At 37.4% G+C, this 25,334-nt stretch overlaps 1 protein-coding gene across 1 annotated transcript; it reads left to right on the forward strand.

Annotated features, from left to right (window-relative positions):
- The first annotated feature begins 13,325 nt into the window (after window positions 1–13,325).
- On the forward strand, window positions 13,326–15,041 carry LOC145066632 (uncharacterized). Its single transcript, XM_079013920.1, has one exon. It carries the CDS (start codon window positions 13,326–13,328, stop codon window positions 15,039–15,041), a length of 1,716 nt encoding a protein of 571 aa, XP_078870046.1.
- Window positions 15,042–25,334: the final 10,293 nt, after the last annotated feature.

Consider the following 25,334-nt stretch of genomic DNA (forward strand, 5'->3'; position numbering starts at 1 on the left):
ATCAAAACAAAGGAAGAGACTGGAAAAACAACACGATGTGAGCATTATGGCAGTAGAAGTTCAAATCGGATGACTTTGGATCTAGTCGGGGTGAGGTCGTGAATCTAGGAAAAGTCTAGATGGTAATGAATGTGTCCAACGGGATGTCATGGTATATGTTACATGTGTTGTCAACAATCAAATGGACTAAGAGAAGACTTTGGACGCAACCGAGGTAGTGGTCTGGTGTCCGGGAAAGGTCGAGAATCGAGATGGTTCTAAAAGGTGATTAAACGTTGTAGTTAATGGGTGGTATGACCAATCCGATTAAGGAGGTGATTGTTGGGTTAATCGGATTTATATGTGCAGGGGCATTTTAGGAAAGTTATATATTTAAGTTTTGTTTGATTGTTTTAGAGTTTGATAAGGTTTCTATTTTACTTAGTTCATCCTTTACATTTAGATTTTGAGTAAGATACTATCTTAATTAGTATAAATAGCTGTAGTCGTTTGTTTTGTTAATGTAATTTCCGATGCTTCTATTTAGTTTAACTTTGTTAGCAAGCAACTTGTTTCTTTTTTTCTGTTTCATTTAGTTTTATTTCTTTGCCTTGGTGCACAAGGTGTAACTTTTTTTTACACTTGGTATCAGAGCGAGGTGAAGACGGTGCCGGTTTCCAGAAAACCATTGCCTTTCGTTGTGGGGCAGACGCAGGAACTGGGTTCGGTTTAAGGTGGTGTGGATTTTTTTGAGCGTGAGTTGAAGCATCTCAACAGAAGCCCCAATTTTTTTGATCGGGCTAGTTCTAAGGTAGAGAGAGACTAACCGGATGCACGGAATAAACGGACGGGAAGACGTCAAAGTGGGTGACTTTGATTTAGTTCGTTTTGCGGGTGATGGAAGACGGTAAAAGTGGCCGTGACCTTGTCTTGTTGTTCGGTGGAAAAGTGCTCTCAGAACAAGTTTGATTAGGTCAGGGTTGTAAAAAAAAAAGAATAAGACGTTGATCGGTTGAAATCAGAAGGCATAAAGTTCTTGATCGGTTTGTTCAGGTTGAAATCAGAAGGCATAAAGTTCTTGATCCGTCAAAACAGGTAGCTTTGGATTCAGTTCGTTTGGCAGGTTGAAAGAAAACGGTGAAGTGGGTGGCTTTGTTTTCTTCGTCGGTGGAGTCACCTCTTTGAAGAACGGTAATCGAAACAAAGGAAGAGACTGGAAAAACAACACGATGTGAGCATTATGGCAGTGGAAGTTCAAATCGGATGACTTTGGATCTAGTCGGGGTGAGGTCGTGAATCTAGGAAAAGTCTAGATGGTAATGAATGTGTCCAACGGGATGTCATGGTATATGTTACATGTGTTGTCAATAATCAAATGGACTAAGAGAAGACTTTGGACGCAACCGAGGTAGTGGTCTGGTGTCCGAGAAAGGTCGAGAATCGAGATGGTTCTAAAAGGTGATTAAACGTTGTAGTTAATGGGTGGTATGACCAATCCGATTAAGGAGGTGATTGTTAGGTTAATCGGATTTATGAGTGGAGGGGCATTTTAGGAAAGTTATATATTTAAGTTTTGTTTGATTGTTTTAGAGTTTGATAAGGTTTCTATTTTACTTAGTTCATCTTTTTCATTTAGATTTTGAGCAGGATACTATCTTAATTAGTATAAATAGTTGTAGTCGTTTGTTTTGTTAATGTAATTTCCGGAGCTTCTATTTAGTTTAACTTTGTTAGCAAGCAACTTGTTTCTTTTTTTCTGTTTCATTTAGTTTTATTTCTTTGCCTTGGTGCACAAGGTGTAACTTTTTTTTACACTTGGTATCAGAGCGAGGTGAAGATGGTGCCGGTTTCCAGAAAACCATAGCCTTTTGCTGTGGGGCAGACGCAGCGGGAACCGGGTTCGGTTAAAGGGGGTGCGGATTGTTTTTTAGCGTGAGTTGAAGCATCTCAACAGCAACCCCAATTTTTTTGTTCGGGCTTGTTCTAAGGTAGAGAGAGACTAACCGGAGGCGTGGAATAAACGGACGGGAAGACGTCAAAGTGGTGACTTTGATTTAGTTCGTTTTGCGTGTGACGGAAGACGGTAAAAGTGGTTGTGACCTTGTCTCTTTGTTTGGTGGAAAAATACTCTCATAACAAGTTTGATAGGTTGGGGTTGTCAAAAAAAAGAATAAGACGTTGTTCGGTTGAAATCAGAAGGCATAAAGTTCTTGATCGGTTTGTTCGTGATAAGGGGATACGGACGTAGATGCGTGAAAAGCGGGCAGGAAGGATCCGTCAAAATAGGTAGCTTTGGATTCAGTTCATTTGGCAAGTTGAAAGAAAACGGTGAAGCGGGTGGCTTTGTTTTCTTCGTCGGTGGAGTCGCCTCTTTGAAGAACGGTAATCGAAACAAAGGAAGCGACTGGAAAAACAACACGGTGTGAGCATTATGGCAGTGGATGTGACAATAGTCAAATTCGGGTCAAGTCTAAGTCGGACAAGGTCAACGAGTCAAACCGGTCAACTCAATTAAAACCTTGTATAATAGGGTTTGTATTATGTAATTTCTGTATAACTCACTATCTTAATGAGAAAACATCACTTGGAAAGTTCGTGTGTTTAAATTTCTTTAACTTTAGTGCTAAACAATAAACAAGAACAATAAAACAATGTTGCATACTCATAGGGAGCGTGTAAGATCCTAAAACATGGCATAACGGGGTTTACGGACCTTGCATTTCGAAGCCGGACACTCACATTCATCACACACGAAACCGCTCTCAATCGTTTTCACTCTATCTCTTTTTATCGAGAATCTCTCCCAAATCTCTCTAAGAAAGTGAAATCTCTCCCAAATATCCCTCTGTATGTGAAATCTCTCCAAGAATGTCAAATCTCTCCCAAATCTCTCTAAGTATGTGAAATCTCTCCCAAATATCTCTTTGTATGTGAAATCCCTCGAAGTATGTCAAATCTCTCCCAAATCTCTCTAAGTATGTGAAATCTCTCCCAAATATCTCTTTGTATGTGAAATCTCTCCAAGTATGTCAAATCTCTCCCAAATCTCTCTAAGTGTGTGAAATCTCTCCCAAATATCTCTTTGTATGTGAAATCTCTCCAAGTATGTCAAATCTCTCCCAAATCTCTCTAAGTATATGAAATCTCTCCCAAATATCTCTTTGTATGTGAAATCTCTCCAAGTATGTCAAATCTCTCCCAAATCTCTCTAAGTATGTGAAATCTCTCCCAACTATCTCTCTGTATGTGAAATCTCTCCAAGTATGTCAAATCTCTCCCAAATCTCTCTAAGTATGTGAAATCTCTCCCAAATATCTCTTTGTATGTGAAATCTCTCCAAGTATGTCAAATCTCTCCCAAATCTCTCTAAGTATGTGAAATCTCTCCCAAATATCTCTTTGTATGTGAAATCTCTCCAAGTATGTCAAATCTCTCCCAAATCTCTCTAAGTATGTGAAATCTCTCCCAAATATCTCTTTGCATGTGAAATCTCTCCAAGTATGTCAAATCTCTCCCAAATCTCTCTAAGTATGTGAAATCTCTCCCAAATATCTCTCTGTATGTGAAATCTCTCCAAGTATGTCAAATCTCTCCCAAATCTCTCTAAGAATATGAAATCTCTCCCAAATATCTCTTTGTATGTGGAATCTCTCTCAAATCTCTCTCGAAATCTCTCCCAACTTTCTATAATCACTCGGGGCATCCCGACACTCGAATTTCGCGAAAACAGCCCAAAAACGGAAGTCTAAGCGAAAAACGGACTTAAGGAACCGAAACTCCTCTTAGGAACCGAAACCCCTCTTAGGAACTCTTAGGAACCGAAACCCCTCTTAGGAACCGAACCTTCTGATGAAGAAGAACCGAACCGAACCTTCGGACGGACCCTCGCCCTTCGCTTCTCGCTTCTGGTTCGCACCCTTCGCTTCCGGCTCAGCACCAGCAAGGACCGAACCTCGGCCTAGGGACCGAACCTCGGCCTAGGACCGAGAGGTCTCGCTGGGAACGTTTTTTCTCCCGGTTTTCGACTAAATTCGCATTTTAGGCCCGTTTTTAATTGTTTTAACATGGGATTTTCACCCAAAACTTTATTTTAAAATATAAGACCCCTAAATTAATGATTTAATCACATTTTAAGGATAAAACCTTATCCAAAAGAGAGTAGGTAAAGTACAAAGGTAGAGTGTTGACTTTACTTATGTCTATGACACAAGCAACCACTCCCATACCCACTCCATGTCACTATTCACCATCAGCCCATCCCTAGTCACTTCATAGGTCCTTTCTCACTATTTACAACTATTCACACGTTCTTAGGGCTGGAACATCCATCCCCTCTCCTCACACTTTAATCATTCTCTCATTTTTACCAAGAATCACACTCCAAACTCTCTCATCTTTTTCTCTCTAATTCAAGAATTTCAAGGCATACTCCAAGACTCTTCTCCTACAATTAGTAAGTATCATCATCTTTCTTATGATTATTACACATCCTCCTACTCAAAATCAAAGATTTCTTACACAAACATCATCACATTCTGGTTAGATCTTCGAATCTTTAAGTGATTCTTCAAGTGTTCTTGGGTTGAACACTTCTCTTCTTCAACACTTACCTACTGAAATCACTCAAGGTGAGTTCATACCCCTACATTTTTATGTTTTCTTAAGTTTTTAGGGGGGGAATACAAGCTGAATCACCAAGAACATAACTAAATTTTTTCTAACAGCTTCCATCAGAAAAGTTGGACTCCATTCACGGACTGTTTTGGACAACTTAAACATTTTTGTTTGAAAAACTGTTTTAGGTGTAAGTAGTTCCAGTTATCAGCTTTAAAATGACTACTTTCACATCTCCATACGATTTTTCTACAATTTATGGTGATTTTTACAAAACTGCCTATCATTTCAAACACCAATCCGGACCAGTCTGTGATTATTGACTTTTTCACACAAGTTGGAGGTCATTAAAAATCATGATAAAAATTATGAGTAAACTAGACACATTTTGGGAACTCTCAGAATTTACGGATTTAGTTTTCAGCTTCGTATGATTTTTCTATGAATTTTCAAAAACAGTGTAGAAAGGTTGAAAATTTGTTAACAGCTTATAACTTTCATAACACTTTGTATTATGTTGAGCAAAGTGTATAACGATAAGTTCCAAATATTGAATGTGTTTCCATGTTAGTTTATCATCATAAACTGAAATATAGTCATTCATGATAAGATTATTCATTCATTTAGAACACGTATATTAAGCTATAATGAGCATAGTTTATGGATTCATAGCATTAAAGCATTCATAAAAGAATTCTTATACATTACAAACGTTTTGGATAAACTATAATAGGTATAGTTTATGTACCATTTACTTCTCAAACTTATTTACCAAAGGTTTTCCGTTTAGTTCACGTAAATCTGTTAATGAATAAATTTGTGAGTCATTCCCTTCGGGTTACTTCCAAAGTAACAAAGTCAAAAAAAAAGTCCTGTAAATTGTAACCAGAGTCTCTTGTAGGGAGAACGTGATAGTTGTGTATAGATCTATATTGGGTTTGACAAACCCACACCAGAGCTGCTTGCAACAGCTAGACCGGCAGGTCTGTGGTGACAAGTGTCATTTAACGTCGACGCCTGAAGAACGTCGCATTACGAGGCCGTCTATGTCAAGTATGGTTATAATAACTCACAGAAAGTATTAACAAACTTAAGAATTTACGAGAATTTCACTAATATCATACGCGTTTATATTGAAATAAACTCACGTTATTTCTGTAAATAAGGAAGATTACTCATACGTTTCAGTCTTTGGATACAAGACTACAATATTCATTTTAAGGAAAATATCGGATTTTTCTGGAATAACTATACAATTACGAGACAAGCTTTTTTCATAATTATATACAAAAACTTATGAACTCACCAACCATTGTGTTGACACTTTCTCAAACTACTTGTATTCTCAGGAAATCGCTAAACAGGTAACAAAGTACTTTTGAGGATGGGGCGTTGAGGCGTCAAACTTATCATATTTTGACAACATATTGTAATTGATTTTGAAACATGTAATTCATACAATGATGTAACTCATTCAATTATATATATGTTGGTTGTGTTTACTTTCATCACTATTGCCATTGTTGTTATGATACTACACATGAAGTCCTCCACCCCCGGACGTTTCCGTCATCCTTGGTTTGGGGGTGTGACAGTGGAAGTTCAAATCGAATGACTTTGGATCTAGTCGGGGTGAGGTCGTGAATCTAGGAAAAGTCTAGATGGTAATGAACGTGTCCAACGGGATGTCATGGTATATGTTACATGCGTTGTCAACAATCAAATGGATTGAGAAAAGACTTTGGACGCAACCGAGGTGGTGGTCGGGTGTCCAGGAAAGGTCGAGAATCGAGATGGTTCTAAAAGGTGATTAAACGTTGTAGTTAATGGGTGGTATGACCAATCCGATTAAGGTGGTGATTGTTGGGTTAATCGGATTTATGAGTGTAGGGGCATTTTAGGAAAGTTATATATTTAAGTTTTGTTTGATTGTTTTAGAGTTTGATAAGGTTTCTATTTTACTTAGTTCACCCTTTACATTTAGATTTTGAGTAGGATACTAACTTAATTAGTATAAATAGTTGTAGTCGTTTGTTTTGTTAATATAATTTCCGGTGCTTCTATTTAGTTCAACTTTGTTAGCAAGCAACTTGTTTCTTTTTTTTCTGTTTCATTTAGTTTTATTTCTTTGCCTTGGTGCACACGGTGTAACTTTTTTTTTACACTTGGTATCAGAGCGAGGTGAAGACGGTGCCAGTTTGAGATTCGGTTTAAAGAAAAACATAGCCTTTCGCTGTGGGACAGACGCAACGGGAACTGGGTTCGGTTTAAGGTGGTGTGGATTGTTTTTGAGTGTGAGTTGAAGCATCTCAACAGAAGCCCCAATTTTTTTGATCGGGCTTGTTCTAAGGTAGAGAGAGACTAACCGGAGGCGCGGAATAAACGGACGGGAAGTCGTCAAAGTGGGTGACTTTGATTTAGTTCGTTTTGCGGGTGACGGAAGACGGTAAAAGTGGCCGTGACCTTGTCTTGTTGTTCGGTGGAAAAGTGCTCTCAGAACAAGTTTGATTAGGTCAGGGTTGTCAAAAAACAAAAAGAATAAGATGTTGATCGGTTGAAATCAGAAGGCATAAAGTTCTTGATCGGTTTGTTCAGGTTGAAATCAGAAGGCATAATGTTCTTGATCCGTCAAAACAGGGAGCTTTGGATTCAGTTTGTTTGGCAGGTTGAAAGAAAACGGTGAAGTAGGTGGCTTTGTTTTCTTCGTCGGTGGAGTCGCCTCTTTGAAGAACGATAATCGAAACAAAGGAAGAGACTGGAAAAACAACACGATGTGAGCATTATGGCAGTAGAAGTTCAAATCGGATGACTTTGGATCTAGTCGGGGTGAGGTCGTGAATCGAGGAAAAGTCTAGATGGTAATGAATGTGTCCAACGGGATGTGATGGTATATGTTACATGTGTTATCAACAATCAAATGGATTGAGAGAATACTTTGGATGCAATCGAGGTAGTGGTTTGGTGTCCGGGAAAGGTCGAGAATCGAAATGGTTCTAAAAGGTGATTAAACGTTGTAGTTAATGGGTGGTATGACCAATCCGATTAAGGAGGTGATTGTTGGGTTAATCGGATTTATGAGTGGAGGGGCATTTTAGGAAAGTTATATATTTAAGTTTTGTTTGATTGTTTTAGAGTTTGATAAGGTTTCTATTTTACTTAGTTCATCTTTTTCATTTAGATTTTGAGCAGGATACTATCTTAATTAGTATAAATAGTTGTAGTCGTTTGTTTTGTTAATGTAATTTCCGGAGCTTCTATTTAGTTTAACTTTGTTAGCAAGCAACTTGTTTCTTTTTTTTCTTTTTCATTTAGTTTTATTTCTTTGCCTTGGTGCACAAGGTGTAACTTTTTTTTTACACTTGGTATCAGAGCGAGGTGAAGACGGTGCCGGTTTCCAGAAAACCATAGCCATTCGCTGTGGGGCAGACGCAGCGGGAACCGGGTTCGGTTAAAGGGGGTGTGGATTGTTTTTTAGCATGAGTTGAAGCATCTCAACAGCAACCCCAATTTTTTTGTTCGGGCTTGTTCTAAGGTAGAGAGAGACTAACCGGAGGCGTGGAATAAACGGACGGGAAGACGTCAAAGTGGTGACTTTGATTTAGTTCGTTTTGCGTGTGACGGAAGACGGTAAAAGTGGTCGTGACCTTGTCTTTTTGTTTGGTGGAAAAGTGCTCTCAGAACAAGTTTGATAGGTTGGGGTTGTCAAAAAAAAAAAAGAATAAGACGTTGTTCGGTTGAAATCAGAAGGCATAAAGTTCTTGATCGGTTTGTTCGTGATAAGGGGATACGGACGTAGATGCGTGAAAAGCGGGCAGGAAGGATCCGTCAAAATAGGTAGCTTTGGATTCAGTTCATTTGGCAGGTTGAAAGAAAACGGTGAAGCGGGTGGCTTTGTTTTCTGCGTCGGTGGAGTCGCCTCTTTGAAGAACGGTAATCGAAACAAAGGAAGCGACTGGAAAAACAACACGGTGTGAGCATTATGGCAGTGTAAGTTCAAATCGAATGACTTTGGATCCAGTCGGGGTGAGGTCGTGAATCTAGAAAAAGTCTAGATGGTAATGAACGTGTCCAACGGGATGTCATGGTATACGTTACATGCGTTGTCAACAATCAAATGGATTGAGAAAAGACTTTGGACGCAACCGAGGTGGTGGTCGGGTGTCCGGGAAAGGTCGAGAATCGAGATGGCTCTAAAAGGTGATTAAACGTTGTAGTTAATGGGTGGTATGAGCAATCCGATTAAGGTGGTGATTGTTGGGTTAATCGGATTTATGAGTGCAGGGGCATTTTAGGAAAGTTATATATTTAAGTTTTGTTTGATTGTTTTAGAGTTTGATAAGGTTTCTATTTTACTTAGTTCACCCTTTACATTTAGATTTTGAGTAGGATACTAACTTAATTAGTATAAATAGCTGTAGTCGTTTGTTTTGTTAATATAATTTCCGGTGCTTCTATTTAGTTCAACTTTGTTAGCAAGCAACTTGTTTCTTTTTTTCTGTTTCATTTAGTTTTATTTCTTTGCCTTGGTGCACAAGGTGTAACTTTTTTTTTACACTTGGTATCAGAGCGAGGTGAAGACGGTGCCAGTTTGAGATTCGGTTTAAAGAAAAACATAGCCTTTCGCTGTGGGGCAGACGCAGCGGGAACTGGGTTCGGTTTAAGGTGGTGTGGATTGTTTTTGAGCGTGAGTTGAAGCATCTCAACAGCAGCCCTAATTTTTTTGATCGGGCTTGTTCTAAGGTAGAGAGAGACTAACCGGAGGCGCGGAATAAACGAACGGGAAGACGTCAAAGTGGGTGACTTTGATTTAGTTCGTTTTGCGGGTGACAGAAGACGGTAAAAGTGGTCGTGACCTTGTCTTGTTGTTCGGTGGAAAAGTGCTCTCAGAACAAGTTTGATTAGGTCAGGGTTGTCAAAAAAAAAAGAATAAGACGTTGATCGGTTGAAATCAGAAGGCATAAAGTTCTTGATCGGTTTGTTCAGGTTGAAATCAGAAGGCATAAAGTTCTTGATCCGTCAAAACAGGGAGCTTTGGATTCAGTTCGTTTGGCAGGTTGAAAGAAAACGGTGAAGTGGGTGGCTTTGTTTTCTTCGTCGGTGGAGCCGCCTCTTTGAAGAACGGTAATCAAAACAAAGGAAGAGACTGGAAAAACAACACGATGTGAGCATTATGGCAGTAGAAGTTCAAATCGGATGACTTTGGATCTAGTCGGGGTGAGGTCATGAATCCAGGAAAAGTCTAGATGGTAATAAATGTGTCCAACGGGATGTCATGGTATATGTTACATGTGTTGTCAACAATCAAATGGACTAAGAGAAGACTTTGGACGCAACCGAGGTAGTGGTCTGGTGTCCGGGAAAGGTCGAGAATCGAGATGGTTCTAAAAGGTGATTAAACGTTGTAGTTAATGGGTGGTATGACCAATTCGATTAAGGGGGTGATTTTTGGGTTAATCGGATCTATGAGTGCAGGGGCATTTTAGGAAAGTTATATATTTAAGTTTTGTTTGATTGTTTTAGAGTTTGATAAGGTTTCTATTTTACTTAGTTCATCTTTTACATTTAGATTTTGAGTAGGATACTATCTTAATTAGTATAAATAGTTGTAGTCGTTTGTTTTGTTAATGTAATTTCCGGTGCTTCTATTTAGTTTAACTTTGTTAGCAAGCAACTTGTTTTTTTTTTTTTTTTTCTGTTTCATTTAGTTTTATTTTTTTCCTTGGTGCACAAGGTGTAACTTTTTTTTACACTTGGTATCAGAGCGAGGTGAAGACAGTGCCGATTTAAGAGTCGGTTTCAAGAAAACCATAGTCTTTCGCTGTGGGGAAGACGCAGCGGGAACTGGGTTCGGTTGAAGGGGGTGTGGATTGTTTTTTAGCGCGAGTTGAAGCATCTCAACAGCAACCCCAATTTTTTTGATCGGGCTTGTTCTAAGGTAGAGAGAGAGTAACCGGAGGCGCGGAATAAACGGACGGGAAGACATCAAAGTGTGTGACTTTGATTTAGGTCATTTTGCGGGTGACGGAAGACGGTAAAAGTGGTCATGACCTTGTCTTGTTGTTCGGTGGAATAGTGCTCTCAGAACAAGTTTGATTAGGTCAGGGTTGTCAAAAAAAATAAAAATAAATAAGACGTTGATCGGTTGAAATCAGAAGGCGTAAAGTTCTTGATTGGTTTGTTCGTGATAAGGGGATGCCGACGTAGGTGCGTGAAAAGCGGGCAAGAAGGATCCGTCAAAACAAGTAGCTTTGGATTCAGTTCGTTTGGCAGTTTGAAAGAAAACGGTGAAGCGGGTAGCTTTGTTTTCTTCGTCGGTGGAGTCGCCTCTTTGAAGAACGGTAATCGAAACAAAGGAAGAGACTGAAAAAACAACACGGTGTGAGCATTATGGCAGTGGAAGTTCAAATCGGATGACTTTGGATCTAGTCGGGGTAAGGTCGTGAATCCAAGAAAAGTCTAGATGGTAATGAATGTGTCCAACGGGATGTCATGGTATATGTTATATGTGTTGTCAACAATCAAATGGATTGAGTGAAGACTTTGGACGCAACCGAGGTGGTGGTCGGGTGTCCGGGAAAGGTCGAGAATCGAGATGGTTCTAAAAGGTGATTAAACGTTGTAGTTAATGTGTGGTATGACCAATCCGATTTAGGGGGTGATTGTTGGGTTAATCAGATTTATGAGGGCAGGGGCATTTTATGAAAGTTATATATTTAAGTTTTGTTTGATTGTTTTAGAGTTTGATAAGGTTTGTATTTTACTTAGTTCATCTTTTACATTTAGATTTTGAGTAGGATACTATCTTAATTAGTATAAATAGCTGTAGTTGTTTGTAGTTCAAGGTGGCTAGCAACTGTAGCGAGGCCATCGGCGACCCCCACTCCGCTTAGCCTAATATTCGACTGTTAAATAACTAGTGCTGAAAGCACTTATATAGTAGTTTAAGGGAAAATTTCATTATTTCAACTATAAACCATTCCAAAAATCCTAAATTATAAGCTATTTTTCTAATCATACAAGCTAACATATCTTAAAAATAAGCTTAGCTACCATACCAAACGTAAATATTCTAGTGCCAAACGTGCCAAACGAAAGCAAATTAATAAATAAATTGACTTCGAAGGTAAGTTAACTTTTCTTTTCTCTTTTTGATGTTTGGAAAGTGCAAAATATAAACTTTGGCCCTGTGAAAAATATACAACTTTTATTGGGGACCAAAGCTATCTAAAGAAACTTCAAAGTACTTCTAAGATGCTTATTCCATTTTAAAACAAAAAGTAAATAAATATTCTAGTGTAAAGGGCCAAAAAAAATTAATATAAGATTTCATAGTCCACTATCTTTATTTTCAAAACAAAAGTAATGTTCGATTTATATATCATATTGTAATTTCTTTAACTAATAATCATCAGGAAGCAATCTCCTGGATTGTTCCACCAACCTTTAAGGCGGTGTGTTGTTAATGGCTTTATATATTAGATCAAATTGATCCATGTTATTTTGATTTCTATATAATAAAATGGTATTGAGGTATATAGAAAAGAGAGAGGATAGAGAAAAAAAAGACACACGAGAGAATTTGTTTTCCATATTTTCAATGGTAAATATTTGCTGGTTTAAAATAAAAACAAGTTGTTTACAATTATTATAAAATGTAAATAGTTATAGATGTTATTTTGAAATGAATAAAACATAACCATAAGCTATATTTATGAATTTGTTTGGATCGGATTGATAATGGAAGTAAAAAAAATTGATACAATTTAATTGATAGGTCGATTAAAAAGAAACTAGTTTTTTTAGTATATAATTAATCTGGATTATATCTATAAAAAATTAAATTGATTCTTATTTTTTATGTCTATAATGTTTCTATCAAATAAAATTATGACAAATGTAATAATTCTATATTTTTTATATTAAAAACTAGGTGTGAGATCCATGTATTACATGAGTTTATTTAAAAAAAATTAAATATGAAATTTTAATAATTTAAAAAGTTTGAATTTATAAGAAAAATATTTTTTTTTGAATTATTAAAATTAATGAGGTTTTAATATATTGATTATATTACATATATATTATCTTACATATTAAATGTGTAATTTTAATTTAATAAAATAAAAAATACAATAAAATGACAAGTGAAAAATAGAAAATTCAAAAATTTTAGAAAATGTTATGTGTTCAATGAAGGAGAAGACGAGACAAAAAGTTTTTTATTTATTAGGAAGAATATATTAAATAAAACTAAATTCAATGTTGATTTGTCAAATTTTAATGGATAAAAATAATTATAGGCATAAAGATTAGAGGTAATTTAATTTCTGTTTTGTAATGGAAAATGAAAATAGTTTGAAAACAATTTTAATAATAAGTGTTTAAAATATATGTTTTATAATAAAATTAAATATTAAATATCATACTATTTATCTCATTTTGTTTCAACTAGTAACAAACCCACGACTGATCAGCTAACCAGTTTCACATTCTTTCTATATGTAAAATACCAAACATGCCCCCACTAGCTCAAAGTAATGACTACATAATCATTACTAGCCTCAAAGGATATATTAGTAAAATCAAAAACCACCTATACTTCACTCGAGGTGACGAGTACAACAGTTGTAACACCATCAATGCGACGTAACTTCACCTTCAAAGTCCCTCAACAACTCGCCGGAAATGGCTGCCGGAAAATGGGTTTGTTTCTGAACAAGTAAAACGCCGAAATGGTGGAAGAAAACACCCAAATCGCCGGGAATTCAAAACTCCGGCTACCGTCCGACCAAATCTCTTCGTTAATCACCCTTTCTTACTCGATCAAAGTCTTCGCATCCAGATGGAATTTAATAAGAAACAAGCTAAACGAGATTCTCCCCGTCCTCGCCGCTCTGCCGCCGGAACTTCAAGATTCAGTCGACAACCCAACTTTATCCGGGGTCATTCAAGCCGTTGAAGAAACGACAGAATTCACCACCAATTTGGCTCAGAAATGTATCGATCTTTCCTACAGCGGGAAACTGTTAATGCAGAGTGATCTTGATATTATCTGTGTGAAATTCAACAACCATATAAAATCGTTATCTGAATTATCTCCCACGAATGGGTTATCCCCCATTAACGGAGATTACGCCTTAGTTGTTTCAAGACCTGAGCGAACAGCTTCGAAAGATGACATCAAATTCTATGTTAAAGATTTGCTATCAAGATTCAGAATTGGGAGCAATGAGATTAAGAAACGAGCCTTGATATGTTTCAATGAAGTCATTCACGAAGATGAGAGGTTCATGAAGATAGCAATGGATGTTGAAGGGTTTGCTTTTGTTTTAGTTGAGCTTTTGGTTTCAAAAGAATCGAGAATCCAAGAGGAAGCATTGAAAACGTTGGATATACTTTGTGGGTTTGATTCATATAAATGTGTTTTAGTTTCATTCGGAGTTATTGCTCCATTAATCAGAGTTTTGGAAAGCGGAACCAATTTGAGCAGAAAACTGTCCACCAGCTGTCTGATGAAATGCACAAGTGAATCTGATAATGCTTGGTCAGTCTCCGCTCATGGTGGGGTGACTTCATTGTTGAAAATTTCTGGTAGTGAATATGAAAACGATGGTGAATTGGTAAGTTTAGCTTGTGGTGTTCTTAAAAATCTTGTTGGAGTTTCTGAAATCAAACGTTTTATGGTCGAAGAAGGTGCAATCCCAATGTTTATCAACCTTGTTAACTCCACAAACGAACTTTCCCAAATCACTGCTATTGATTTCCTCCAATCAATCGCCTCAAAGGACGAATTAGTAACCAATTTGATCGTTAAAGAAGGTGGGATTCATGTTCTTTCTCAAATCTTGGATCCACAATTATCATTTTCATCAACAACACGAGAGATATCAATAATGGCAATCATGAATTTATGTTCAAATTCAACAAGATCACACACTTTAATAACTTCGGGTTTCTTGGATCACATACTCCATTTTCTTAACAATAGCGACACTTCCGTTCAAGAATCGTCACTAAAAGCCGCGTTTTGGTTAAGTGGGATTTCGGATGATTTCAAGAAAGCAATGGGAGATAAAGAATTCATGCAAGAACTTGTGAAATTGATTGGTGCAAAGTCGTTTGAGGTTAGAGAAATGGCATCCGAGACATTATCGAATTTGGTTTCGATCCCGAAAAATCGAAAAAAATTCGTGGAAAATGATCAAAATGTGGGATTGATTATGCAATCGGTTGATCAAGAAGATGGGAGTTCAAGTAATCGGAAGCTTTTGCTTCCAATAATCATGTCTTTATCGGGTTGTAATAGTGGTCGAAAGAAAATTTTGAGTTCAGGGTATTTGAAAAATATTGAGAAATTAGCGGATGAACAAGTTTCGGATGCGAGAAAAATCGTTAGAAACTTGACATCGAATAGATTTGTTCGTATGATTAGAGGGTTTTGGAGATGATGACTCGTTTCTTGTTTTCGTGTATATCTTAGGGTTTTTTTTTTTTTGTTTTGTTTTTTTTTTCACGTGTTACGTTGACGTTTAGGGTTAAATAAGATTGTGAATACAATGAATGTTAAAAATACTTTTCGCCTATTTTTGTTATAAAACACGAGAGGAAAATATTATATCGCATTTAACGTGCATTTTATCATAATTGAGATAAAAATTGTAACTTTTTTCACATCCAAGAAAGATGTAACAAAGTTTCCACTTACTATCAATGTATCGATACGTGAATAGCTACGAAAGTGTTTCTAATCTCCATTAGTCATAAAAACTCGAACTAATAAGAACAAATGGACTAGACAATAGACACTAGACAATACCGATATAATATGCTAGTTTATTTCTTAAATTTACATCATAATAAAAGAAAATGTATTAAAAGTTATGGTAAAAAAAGAAGAATTTATTTTATCTAAAACCATTCCAATCCAAAAAGGAACCCACTAGGCATGATCTTTCTGTGAACCATCTTTAGGATGAGCATCTTAAATGAGACCTATGATTTGTAGTGTGGGGGTGCACATGGAGTATGTACTCAAAATTTTGTCCATCTTCCTTAATGTATAAGTATAAAAGGGGAGGGTACAATTCATATTTAAATATCTTGTCTTTTATGTTGTCCATTTTACAAAACTTAATGAGTATATTATATTGTTCCTTGTTATGGAGATTTTTGTACTTGGGTTAACTAGTGTGAGCCGAAAAAATAGAATAATGGATTTCTGCATTAATTGAATCATTCATTGTTTTGGAATGTTTTATATTTCTGTTCATGATTTATATTTGTTAGTTGATTTACAATTTCATGTAGAAATCAGTTTCGTTAAATAAATAGGTAAAAGCCATGGAAGTTTGTTAAATAATAAAAAAACTAGTTGTGAAATATGAGTTTATTAAAAAAAAATATGAAGATCTAACAATTCAGAAAATTTAAATTTATAAGAAAAAATAAAATAATTAATAATTAAAATTCAAATGTTTATTTATCTTTTAAATTTATATTAATAATTTAAATAAATAAACAACTAAAATAATTGAATTTAATTTAGAAATTATAAGGAAAATTACATTATTATTGAGTATATATTTATTATTACATTTAAGTATTATATAAAATTTAATAAAATGGAAAAAAACCCACAAAATGACATGTGGATGTAATTTAATCTAAATTTACTATAAATTTACATATATAATGCATAAGAGGATGACAAATGGCAAACTTATTTTCATTTATTAAAGAGGATTGATTGATAACTTTAATATTTATAAAAATAGTATTTGATTTTGTCGAATAATTTAATAAAAATATACAATCATTGTTTTTCATAAGCCAAAAATGTCTCTTCACCAAAACAATCGCAATGAATCACGATAAAAGAGCTCATCAACTAATGATTGGAAGAATAAAAACCCCATCGAACTGTCCAATTCAAATAAACATAAAATTTACATGCGTAGTTTAAATGTGTTAATCAAATAGTTTGAGCTTTTATTTAAAATTTCTCTTTTATTTAAATTTTCGATGGAGTTTTAATCTCTCGATCCGTGTCAAGGTTGTCAATATTAGGATTTTATGTAGGATCGTTTTTGGGTTTGCCAGATTGGGATCGTGTGACATCCAGTTTATGGATGTTTCTATCTCAGGATTGTGGATCGTAATTCGATCATGTAAAGACCTTAAGCTTCGGAGAAATAAAGTTTAGACCCTATCAGATGTTGGTAATATCGATTATGAGATCCAAGTCCATGATTCGTGTTTTGGAACCAAATGATGAAATGAGAAAACTGATGTTTCGGACCTCTTACATGAATTAAAAAAATTAGTTCGGTATGATTTAAGTCAAAAGTAATGGGATAGAATTGTGGGCCTTGTGAATACCTTAGCGTGGATATAAAGATCGCTGAAAACGGAGTTGAAATAAATAAGATGTGACAGATTGAAGTTGGAATGAATTTGGATGAAAACCCATCGCCGCGAAGTGGTAGCTGAGATAGCCCAAGCCCACAAATTTTAGGGTTTTCAAGGTATTTAATGGCAAGGATTTATGTTTTAGGGTTTTTTTCTTATCCTCTATCACATCTAGAACTCATTAGGAGAAACCCTAGCCTTCGTCTTCAAGATTCGAGCTCCTCCTCCCTCATTTCTCTTCTTTTGGATGCTTATAGTTATGTTTTGATGAAGCTTGAAGATCAAGAAGGTTCTTTTTCTTGCAAAGTGTAACGCTTAGTTTCGGTATGAATTTATTTCCTTAAATTGTGATTTTCCCGTTGAACTTGGCGAGTGAAGACTTCAACTCGACGTGTTAAATGGATTTTCGCCGCGAGAATTATTGGACCAACTCGACGAGTTGGGGTGCCTCAACTCGACAAGTTGGCGGCTGGGAAGGAAACCCTAACGTTTAGGGTGTTGCACACTATTTTAAAGACCTTAAGTCCCTTTGTTGGCCTCCTTACCAGCCTCCTTGTCCAGAAACCCTAATTTCGTGCATTATCCTCTAAGGTTGAGTGTGTGAACTTGTGGTGAGCTTGAAGAGTTGGTTTTTGGTATTCTTTGGAAGGAGCTTTGAAGTTGGAGGTGCCTAATTTAGAATGAGGGCTTTAGATCCAGAACTCTCCATTTGTTGCAGTCCTTTGAGGTATAAATTCGATGCCTAGCTTTGTTATCATCTAGATCTATTCGTTTGATGCATTGTCTTGATTTTGGGTTTATGTTTGGGTTGTCCCAAGAAGTTGAGGGTTCCAGGGGTTATTATGTTAGATCTGACCCTTTCATGACCTCTCTTGGCTTAAAGTTGCAAGCTTTACTAGGCTCTAGGTCCCATTCATGAAATAAGTCCTTTATTAAGCCATTTTGAGTCCTAGGGTTCCTTTTGTGGGTTTTGAGCATTCTAACACTCCTAAGGTGTACATGCAACCCTAGAAACCTTGGATCTATGTTTTACTAAGATACATGCAAAATTGTTTTTCCAAGGTTCCTAACCTATCTAGCATAGCATGGGGAACTTTTAAACATAAATGCTAGAAGAAAAACATACCTTAATGTTGTTTGGATTCCTTGAGAACCTTGTGAGCCTAGCACCTCAAGTGTGATACCTCAAATGTCTCACACAACACCACAACACTTGGAATGACCTTGAGAGAAGTTCACTTAACCTCAAAATCAGCTAGCCCTCTATCTTTTACAAGTAGTGCCGATTTTGCTAGACTAGGGGTCTTTATATAGTTGTGGTAGAAGTAGGGTTACACCATGTAAACCCTAATTGTCATGACTTTCCATATTCCATGATCCATGGGTTTGTAACCTCCATGGATTATCCATGGAGCACCTTATGGGTTTTCACCCAATCCATACAAACCATGGATCATTAGCCCACTATACAAGAATAAATTATTGACACAATCAACCCCATATATTTAATTAGTCTCTTTTTGATCACTTAATTAATTCCAAATTAATTCTTTGATCAATACTAATTAAATAATATTATTAATATATTAGAACTTATAATATATTAATAAACCTTAACTGTCATTTCTCTCATTTAGTCTATCCAAGTGTTGCAATGCCATGCAACCCAAATGGACCATGCTAATCGGGTCAAGTACATTCCATGAATAGTTATGAACTTAGACACCTAATCCAGCAGTCTCCCACTTGGATAAGTCTAATAACTATAACTTCAAGAATGACTTCAGGAACCGATCAACAATCGTAATTCTTTCAAGGTCTCGCGGAACTGAGATAATGATGATACGCCATTTAAGATAAGTGATCATATAATCTTCTATTCTAGATATCAGTCGGACAAATACATGGAACAATGTCTTACTTATTGTCCAGCAGTTTGTTTCCCGATTTCCGATTTGTTTTGTTGAATAAAAAAAAGCGACCCTCTTGAACTTCAGCTACCGCAGCCTCCAAGCCACCGCAGTCAAGCAAGCTTCATCATCAATCCTCAACCGAAGTCTCTAGTACCGCAGTCTCTATATTGTCTACATTACTTTGTCTTTATTGTAAAACACTCTATTGTCCGTATGCCTTTATGAGTCTTTATAAATAGAACTCATTCTCGTGTAATCAGTAAGGTGTGAATCTATCATCTAATTCTAATACACACCTCAGAAGTTTTCATTCTATGTTACTTACTCAATCTTCTTACTCTCATAATCAATCACCATCTCTCTTCGGAGCAAGTCTCTTGTGACTTAATCACTAAGTTTGATCTCACTTATTAACTTGGTTTGAATGCACTCCTCGTTATTAGCTTATGTGCTTACTTGAAATAACAATTATTGTCATTTACATTTCTTTACTTTCCCGCAACTAACTCACTAACTTCTAACTCTTAATATTATTGTTGAGCTTTTAGATCCTTCGAGATTAACTATTTCATTATATACTTGTTCTAACGTTTGTTCAAGTGTGTCTCAAAGTTTTTCTCTCAACAATTGGTATCAGAGCCAAGTGGTTGCTTTTTGAAAATCGGAACTCTGGTTTTTCGAAGAGCCTTCTATACCACTGAAGCTCATTTCCAAAAAAAAACAAGAAACAAAAAAAAAACTTTAAAACATGGCACAATCGTTATCTCTGAATGTTTCCAACAGTGTTGGTGGTTCAAATCGAGCCCCAATACTGGTTGCAAATGAATATCATCACTGGTCACAAAGAATGGAAAGATACTTAAGAAGACTTGGTAGAGATGTATGGCGATCCATAGAAGAAGGACCACATGTTCTATTCCTTACACCAGTCCAAACTGACGAAGCTACAACAAGACTTGGAGGAGGTCAACCAGCTATGAGTCGTCCCACAAAGGATGATCTAGATAAAATGGAAAATGATGTTGTTGCTTTTTATGAAATCTCTTGTGGAGTTGCTCCTGACAACTTCGATATTATCATAAATTGCAAATCAGCAAAAGAGATCTGGGATGTTCTCAAGAATCTGCACGAAGGCTCAGAGCAAGCTCAAGACAAGAAGCTCACAACTGCACTCAATGAGTTCAACAACTTCAAAGCTCACACTGGCGAAAGCTTGGAAGACTCCTTCAAAAGATTCAACCTGATTGTCACCAAGCTATCCAATGCGGGCACCATCCGCAGTAACAATGAAACAAACCTTCAGTTCCTCAATGGCTTGGGAAGACATTGGACTACGGCCAAAATGATAGTCCAAGGTGATAGAAAGATTCATTCCTTATCACTCTACAAACTCTATGGGGAACTCCAAGCACAGGAATCCACGGTACTCAAAGATTGTGCTGACTTCGGAGGACCTCTGCCTCTCATAGCACAAACCCCACAAAACCAATCTTACACTCCCTCGTATGATACTTCACCGCAGTCATACGAAGCTGATACGGAGTATGACGATGAAGAAGAATTTCAAAAGGCAATCGCTCTTGTCAGCAAACAATTCAATCGACTACCACCTCATTCCTTTCGCAAAAACCAACACTTCAACAAACCACCCTTCAATCGTAACTTCAACCCATAAACAAATCACTCACATTATCCAAAAAATTCTCATCCACCACCGCAATCTCACAATACTCAACCTAAGGAAGCACCGTCGCCTACTCAAACCTCTGACTCCGGTACTCCCTCAGAAGACAAGACTGATGTTGTTGTTTGTCACAAATGCATCAAAGAGAATCACTTCGCAAGAGACTGTAAGGCCAATGTAGTTAAAGACAGAGCATTCTATCTTAGAATGGTCTAAGAGCTGGAAGAAAAGGAGAAAGCAAGGGCATACGTAGCCCATGTCAAAAGAGACCATCAATTCTGGTCATCCCGAGATGAAAATGAAGCTATCAACAGTGTTAATGGCAAAGGGAAAATCTGCATGATGGCAACTGCGGATGATGATGGGTCTACAAACATGAAAAAAACTACTGCTACATGGCAAAGGATGGAACTCTAAGCATCGTTGAACAGGTAAAACTCATGATCCATACTCTAAATTATAGCATGCATGATTGTCAACCCTACATAGATAATCTTATTGACACATGTGTTGCCGTCCTTACAGACTATAACAAAGCCTTAGATGAGAAGATAATTGCGTCGCAGGAGATGTTCCATGTGAGAGGATGACTGGATAACAAAAGACTCAAAATGGCTATGTTAGAAAAAGATTTAGAGTTAGAAAAAGATGCAAGAATGTTGAGTGAAACCCAATTAGAGATAGCTTTGAATCAGAGAGATTTAGCTCAAACTGAAATTGTACGTTTAAATCTTTTAATCAAAAAATTGTTCAATGAAAGTGAAGCTATTGAAAATTTGATAAATAATGGAACCGTGGACAATACATACAATTGGGGTTGGTCCAATGGATATCCTACCGCAATGGATTCCTCACCCCGGTTCAACAAAGACAGACTTTATGTCCCTCCAGACCGTGAATTTCATTTCCCAGTCAATGACAAGACTTTTCCCGAAGATATCAAAACTCACTTCGGTAGACTGCATAATTTAGGCAACAATTGTGTCATTGAGGAAATTGTGCCCGAGGTTTCTGATCACACATGTGATCAAACTCCTATTAATAGCACTACTTTCCTAAGTTCTCAAAACTCATCCGTAGTCGATGAAAAAATTGTCATTGAGGACACCGAAATCTCTAAAGACTTTCCATCTCTGTCCTCAGACCACAGTGTTTCTCACTGTAGTCAAAAGTCTCACATAAGTCCCACTGAAGTCCTAACTAAGACATACTCTGCGGTAGTCAAATCATCCTCACCGCAGTCTTCAAACAAAAGTTCTACCACTCTTCAAACAATTTTTCATGAATTACCCATAGAAAATTTCGAAGTAGGTCAATGTTCCCAAATCCCAGAATCCTCAAGTTCTGATGATTCAAGCCCACGTTTTCACAAAATTTCCAAGGATTCCAGGAAACCGCAGTTAAATAACAAAGACTGCATTTCACCAAAATCCTTAGCTAAAAAGGCTTTTAAAGAAGAACTTCTCTCTCGAGGCACAAATAGATAAATATTTTCAAAAAACAAAAGGCATGTCAGATCTCAAAAGTCCAGAAAAATTTGTTTTCTCACACTATTTTTCAAAAGATCCTACCACCAAGAAAACATCCAAAAAGGAATGTATAGTTTCAATAGTCATTCCTGAGTCATCTGACATGACTAAAAGGGGTTCAAAGTCTTTTTAGAATGGTGTTTTTCAAATCTATTCCTCAGATGATTCGAAATGGAAAGGTATATTACTCACTCCAACACATTTGAAGTCACGTCAAAATTTTCACAAATGGAAGGGTATTTTACCAAATCCAACAAAAAGGACACAAAGATCTACATGTGTTAAACCTATTTCAAAACAAACTTTTCAGAAAAATGACAACACTCATGTCAGATCTTTTTAACTTCGGTCTAATCAGAAACCTAACAAATCTTCCTTTAGACCGCTGACCAAACGAGGTGTCAAAACTAAACACAAAATCTCAACCTGTAATTGTCAGTGTAGTTGCAAAAATCAGAAACCTCGTAACTTTACAAAAACACACTACATTCCAAAATTGCACAAACATCCAGGACTAGGTTTAAAAGTCGACACGAAACCAGTCCCTGCAACCTCGGTCCATGCATCACTCAGAAATTCACCTGTTGTCCCAGGCTCCAAACTAGTTTGGATGGCTAAACTAACTGTGTAATTCTCAGGCTTTGTGCAAGGAGGAACAAGAAAATGAATGGTTAATTGACAGTGCCTGCTCCTTGCACATGACAGGAAGGTTAGAAGACCTTCGGGATTTCAGGCCTATATGCAATGGTGGAAATGTTACATTCGGCAACAATGCGAATGGAATCATCCGAGGTTACGGTGTACTCACTACGGGGATCTTCTCAATACAGAAGGTCGCTTATGTAGAAAGTCTTCACAATCTCATCAGTGTTGGCCAACTATGTAAGGCAGGCCATCGAGTTGAGTTAGATGATCAATTCTGTTACGTTATGACGAGTGATAGGAGCACCTGCTTAATCAAGTCACGATCCAAGGGTACCCTGTATCCTCTGGATGTATCTCTCATCATTGGAAAACTGCGGTTGTGCTTTCTCTCCAAAGCCATATCCGAAGTTAGCTAGTTATGGCACCGCAAGCTCGCTCATCTCAACTTCAAGTATATCAACACCTTGGTTACTGGATAGCTGGTCAGAGGATTACCCATTCTCAAGTTCAGCAATGACACTCTATGTCCTACTTGTGAATGTGGTAAGCAGTCCAAAGCAAGTCACCCCATGGTGATTGACTCTTCAATATCTGAACCACTTGAGCTTCTACACATTGATCTCTGCGGTCCATCAACCGTAGCCAGTCTTCATCACAAAACGTACATATTGGTTATAGTTGATGACTTCACTCGCTTCACTTGGGTATTCTTCCTCAAACTCAAATCTGAAACACCGAAGATACTCATCAACTTCATCAAAGAGATAGAACTTCAAATCAAACTGCCTGTAAGATGCATCCGCAATGATAATGGGACCGAATTCTCTAACCATCCACTCAATAGCTTCTTGGTGTCTAAAGGTATCATTCATAACTTCTCAGCTCCTTATACACCTCAACAAAATGGTGTAGTAGAGAGAAGGAATCGTACATTAGTCGAAGCATCCAGATCCATGCTCAACTTCGCACACCTTCCTCTTTACTTCTGGGCTGAAGCCGTAGCAACTGCATGCTTTGTTCAAAACCGAAGCATCGTGTGCAAACGCCTCAATAAAACACCATATGAGGGTCTCAACAACCGGAAACCAAATGTTCGTTTCTTTCACATCCTTGGGTGTAGATGTTTTGTGATCAATAACAGAGATCAACTTAACAAATTTGCACCGAAGTCCGATGAAGGCATTTTTCTTGGCTATTCTACGAACAAGGTTGCTTACCGGGTTCTTATCAGACGTACGAGGCTAATCATTGAGAGCTTCGATGTAAAATTCGATGATTCTTACATCCGCAACGCCCCTCCATCCAATGAAACCACTGCCATCATGGAAAATGACATTCATGCTTCTTCAGGTCCTCTAAACCTGGTTGAATTCAATTATGATGATCTTTTCGACCCTGTTGAAACTGCAAACTATCTGAAGTTATTGTGTCGCCAACTACTCAACAACAACACGCTGATGTTTCTGGTCTGTCTCTATCCGAAGTAGCATCTCTCAATAATTTCACCTCACCGGTTGAGGGGGAAAGCTCTACTCCGGATCAAGCAACATCAATCGAGGTTCCAGTATTTCATGATGCTCAAGCTCCTCTCCTCAGAAGATCACTACCATCAAACGTATCTTCGGATTTGGATGACAAAATCATAGAGAACATTGACACTCGAACCGACTCAAGAATCATTTCTCTCCCATCAGCAGTCCAGGGGGAACCTTCTTAGGTTCCAGAGGAACTCCCATCAGCAATCCAGGGGGAACCTCTTCAAGCTGCTCAAGAAGATTTCATTCTCGCTCCAACAAGCCAAGATAACTCTGCTGGATGTTCTCAAATCCAGGGGGAACTGCCATCCCCATCCGAAGAAACTTCTGATATTGAAGACATTCCTTCTACCGCAGCCGCTGACCATCTGATGCCTCGTCTACACATATGGACGAAGGACCACCCACCAGGGAAAATCATTGACAATCCATCTGTAGGTATCCAGACTCGATCTGCCAAGGACTTATCTGACCATTGTCACTACGTGTAACATCCCAAAAATACAGGCCAAAAATTTCGTTTTAATTAAGTTATTATATAAAACCATCAATATAAAAAGACATCTGTAATATTATGTCATGTCAAAACCAAAGTAGAAATAATCAAACATGTTATCATAAAACAATATCAGAGTGTAATCCCAAGGATCTCTTGTGCGGAAAACCATAGTGTGATGTGCTGCGATCAAGCCGACTCCTTTACTTTAAACACGAAGTACCTGAAACCAAAACTGAAAACCGTAAGCACGAAGCTTAGTGAGTTCCCCCATCATACCACATACCATACAATCATATAATGAATGGCTAGGAGATACGAGCCTCGCCCACACTTATGGAGGTATGGGCCTCGCCCACACTCTGCTAGCTAGGAGATACAGACCTCGCCCTCACTCCACTATCTCTGAGATACGGGCCTTGCCTACACTTAGCTACTAAACCATAACATACAAGTATATACAATCATATACTAAACAACTAGGAGATACGGGCCTCGCCCACACTCATGGAGGTACGGGCCTCGCCCACA

This window comes from Lactuca serriola, chromosome 1 (assembly GCF_051521515.1).
Source record: "Lactuca serriola cultivar US96UC23 chromosome 1, Lser_US96UC23_V15, whole genome shotgun sequence".
Taxonomy (NCBI): Eukaryota; Viridiplantae; Streptophyta; class Magnoliopsida; order Asterales; family Asteraceae; genus Lactuca; species Lactuca serriola.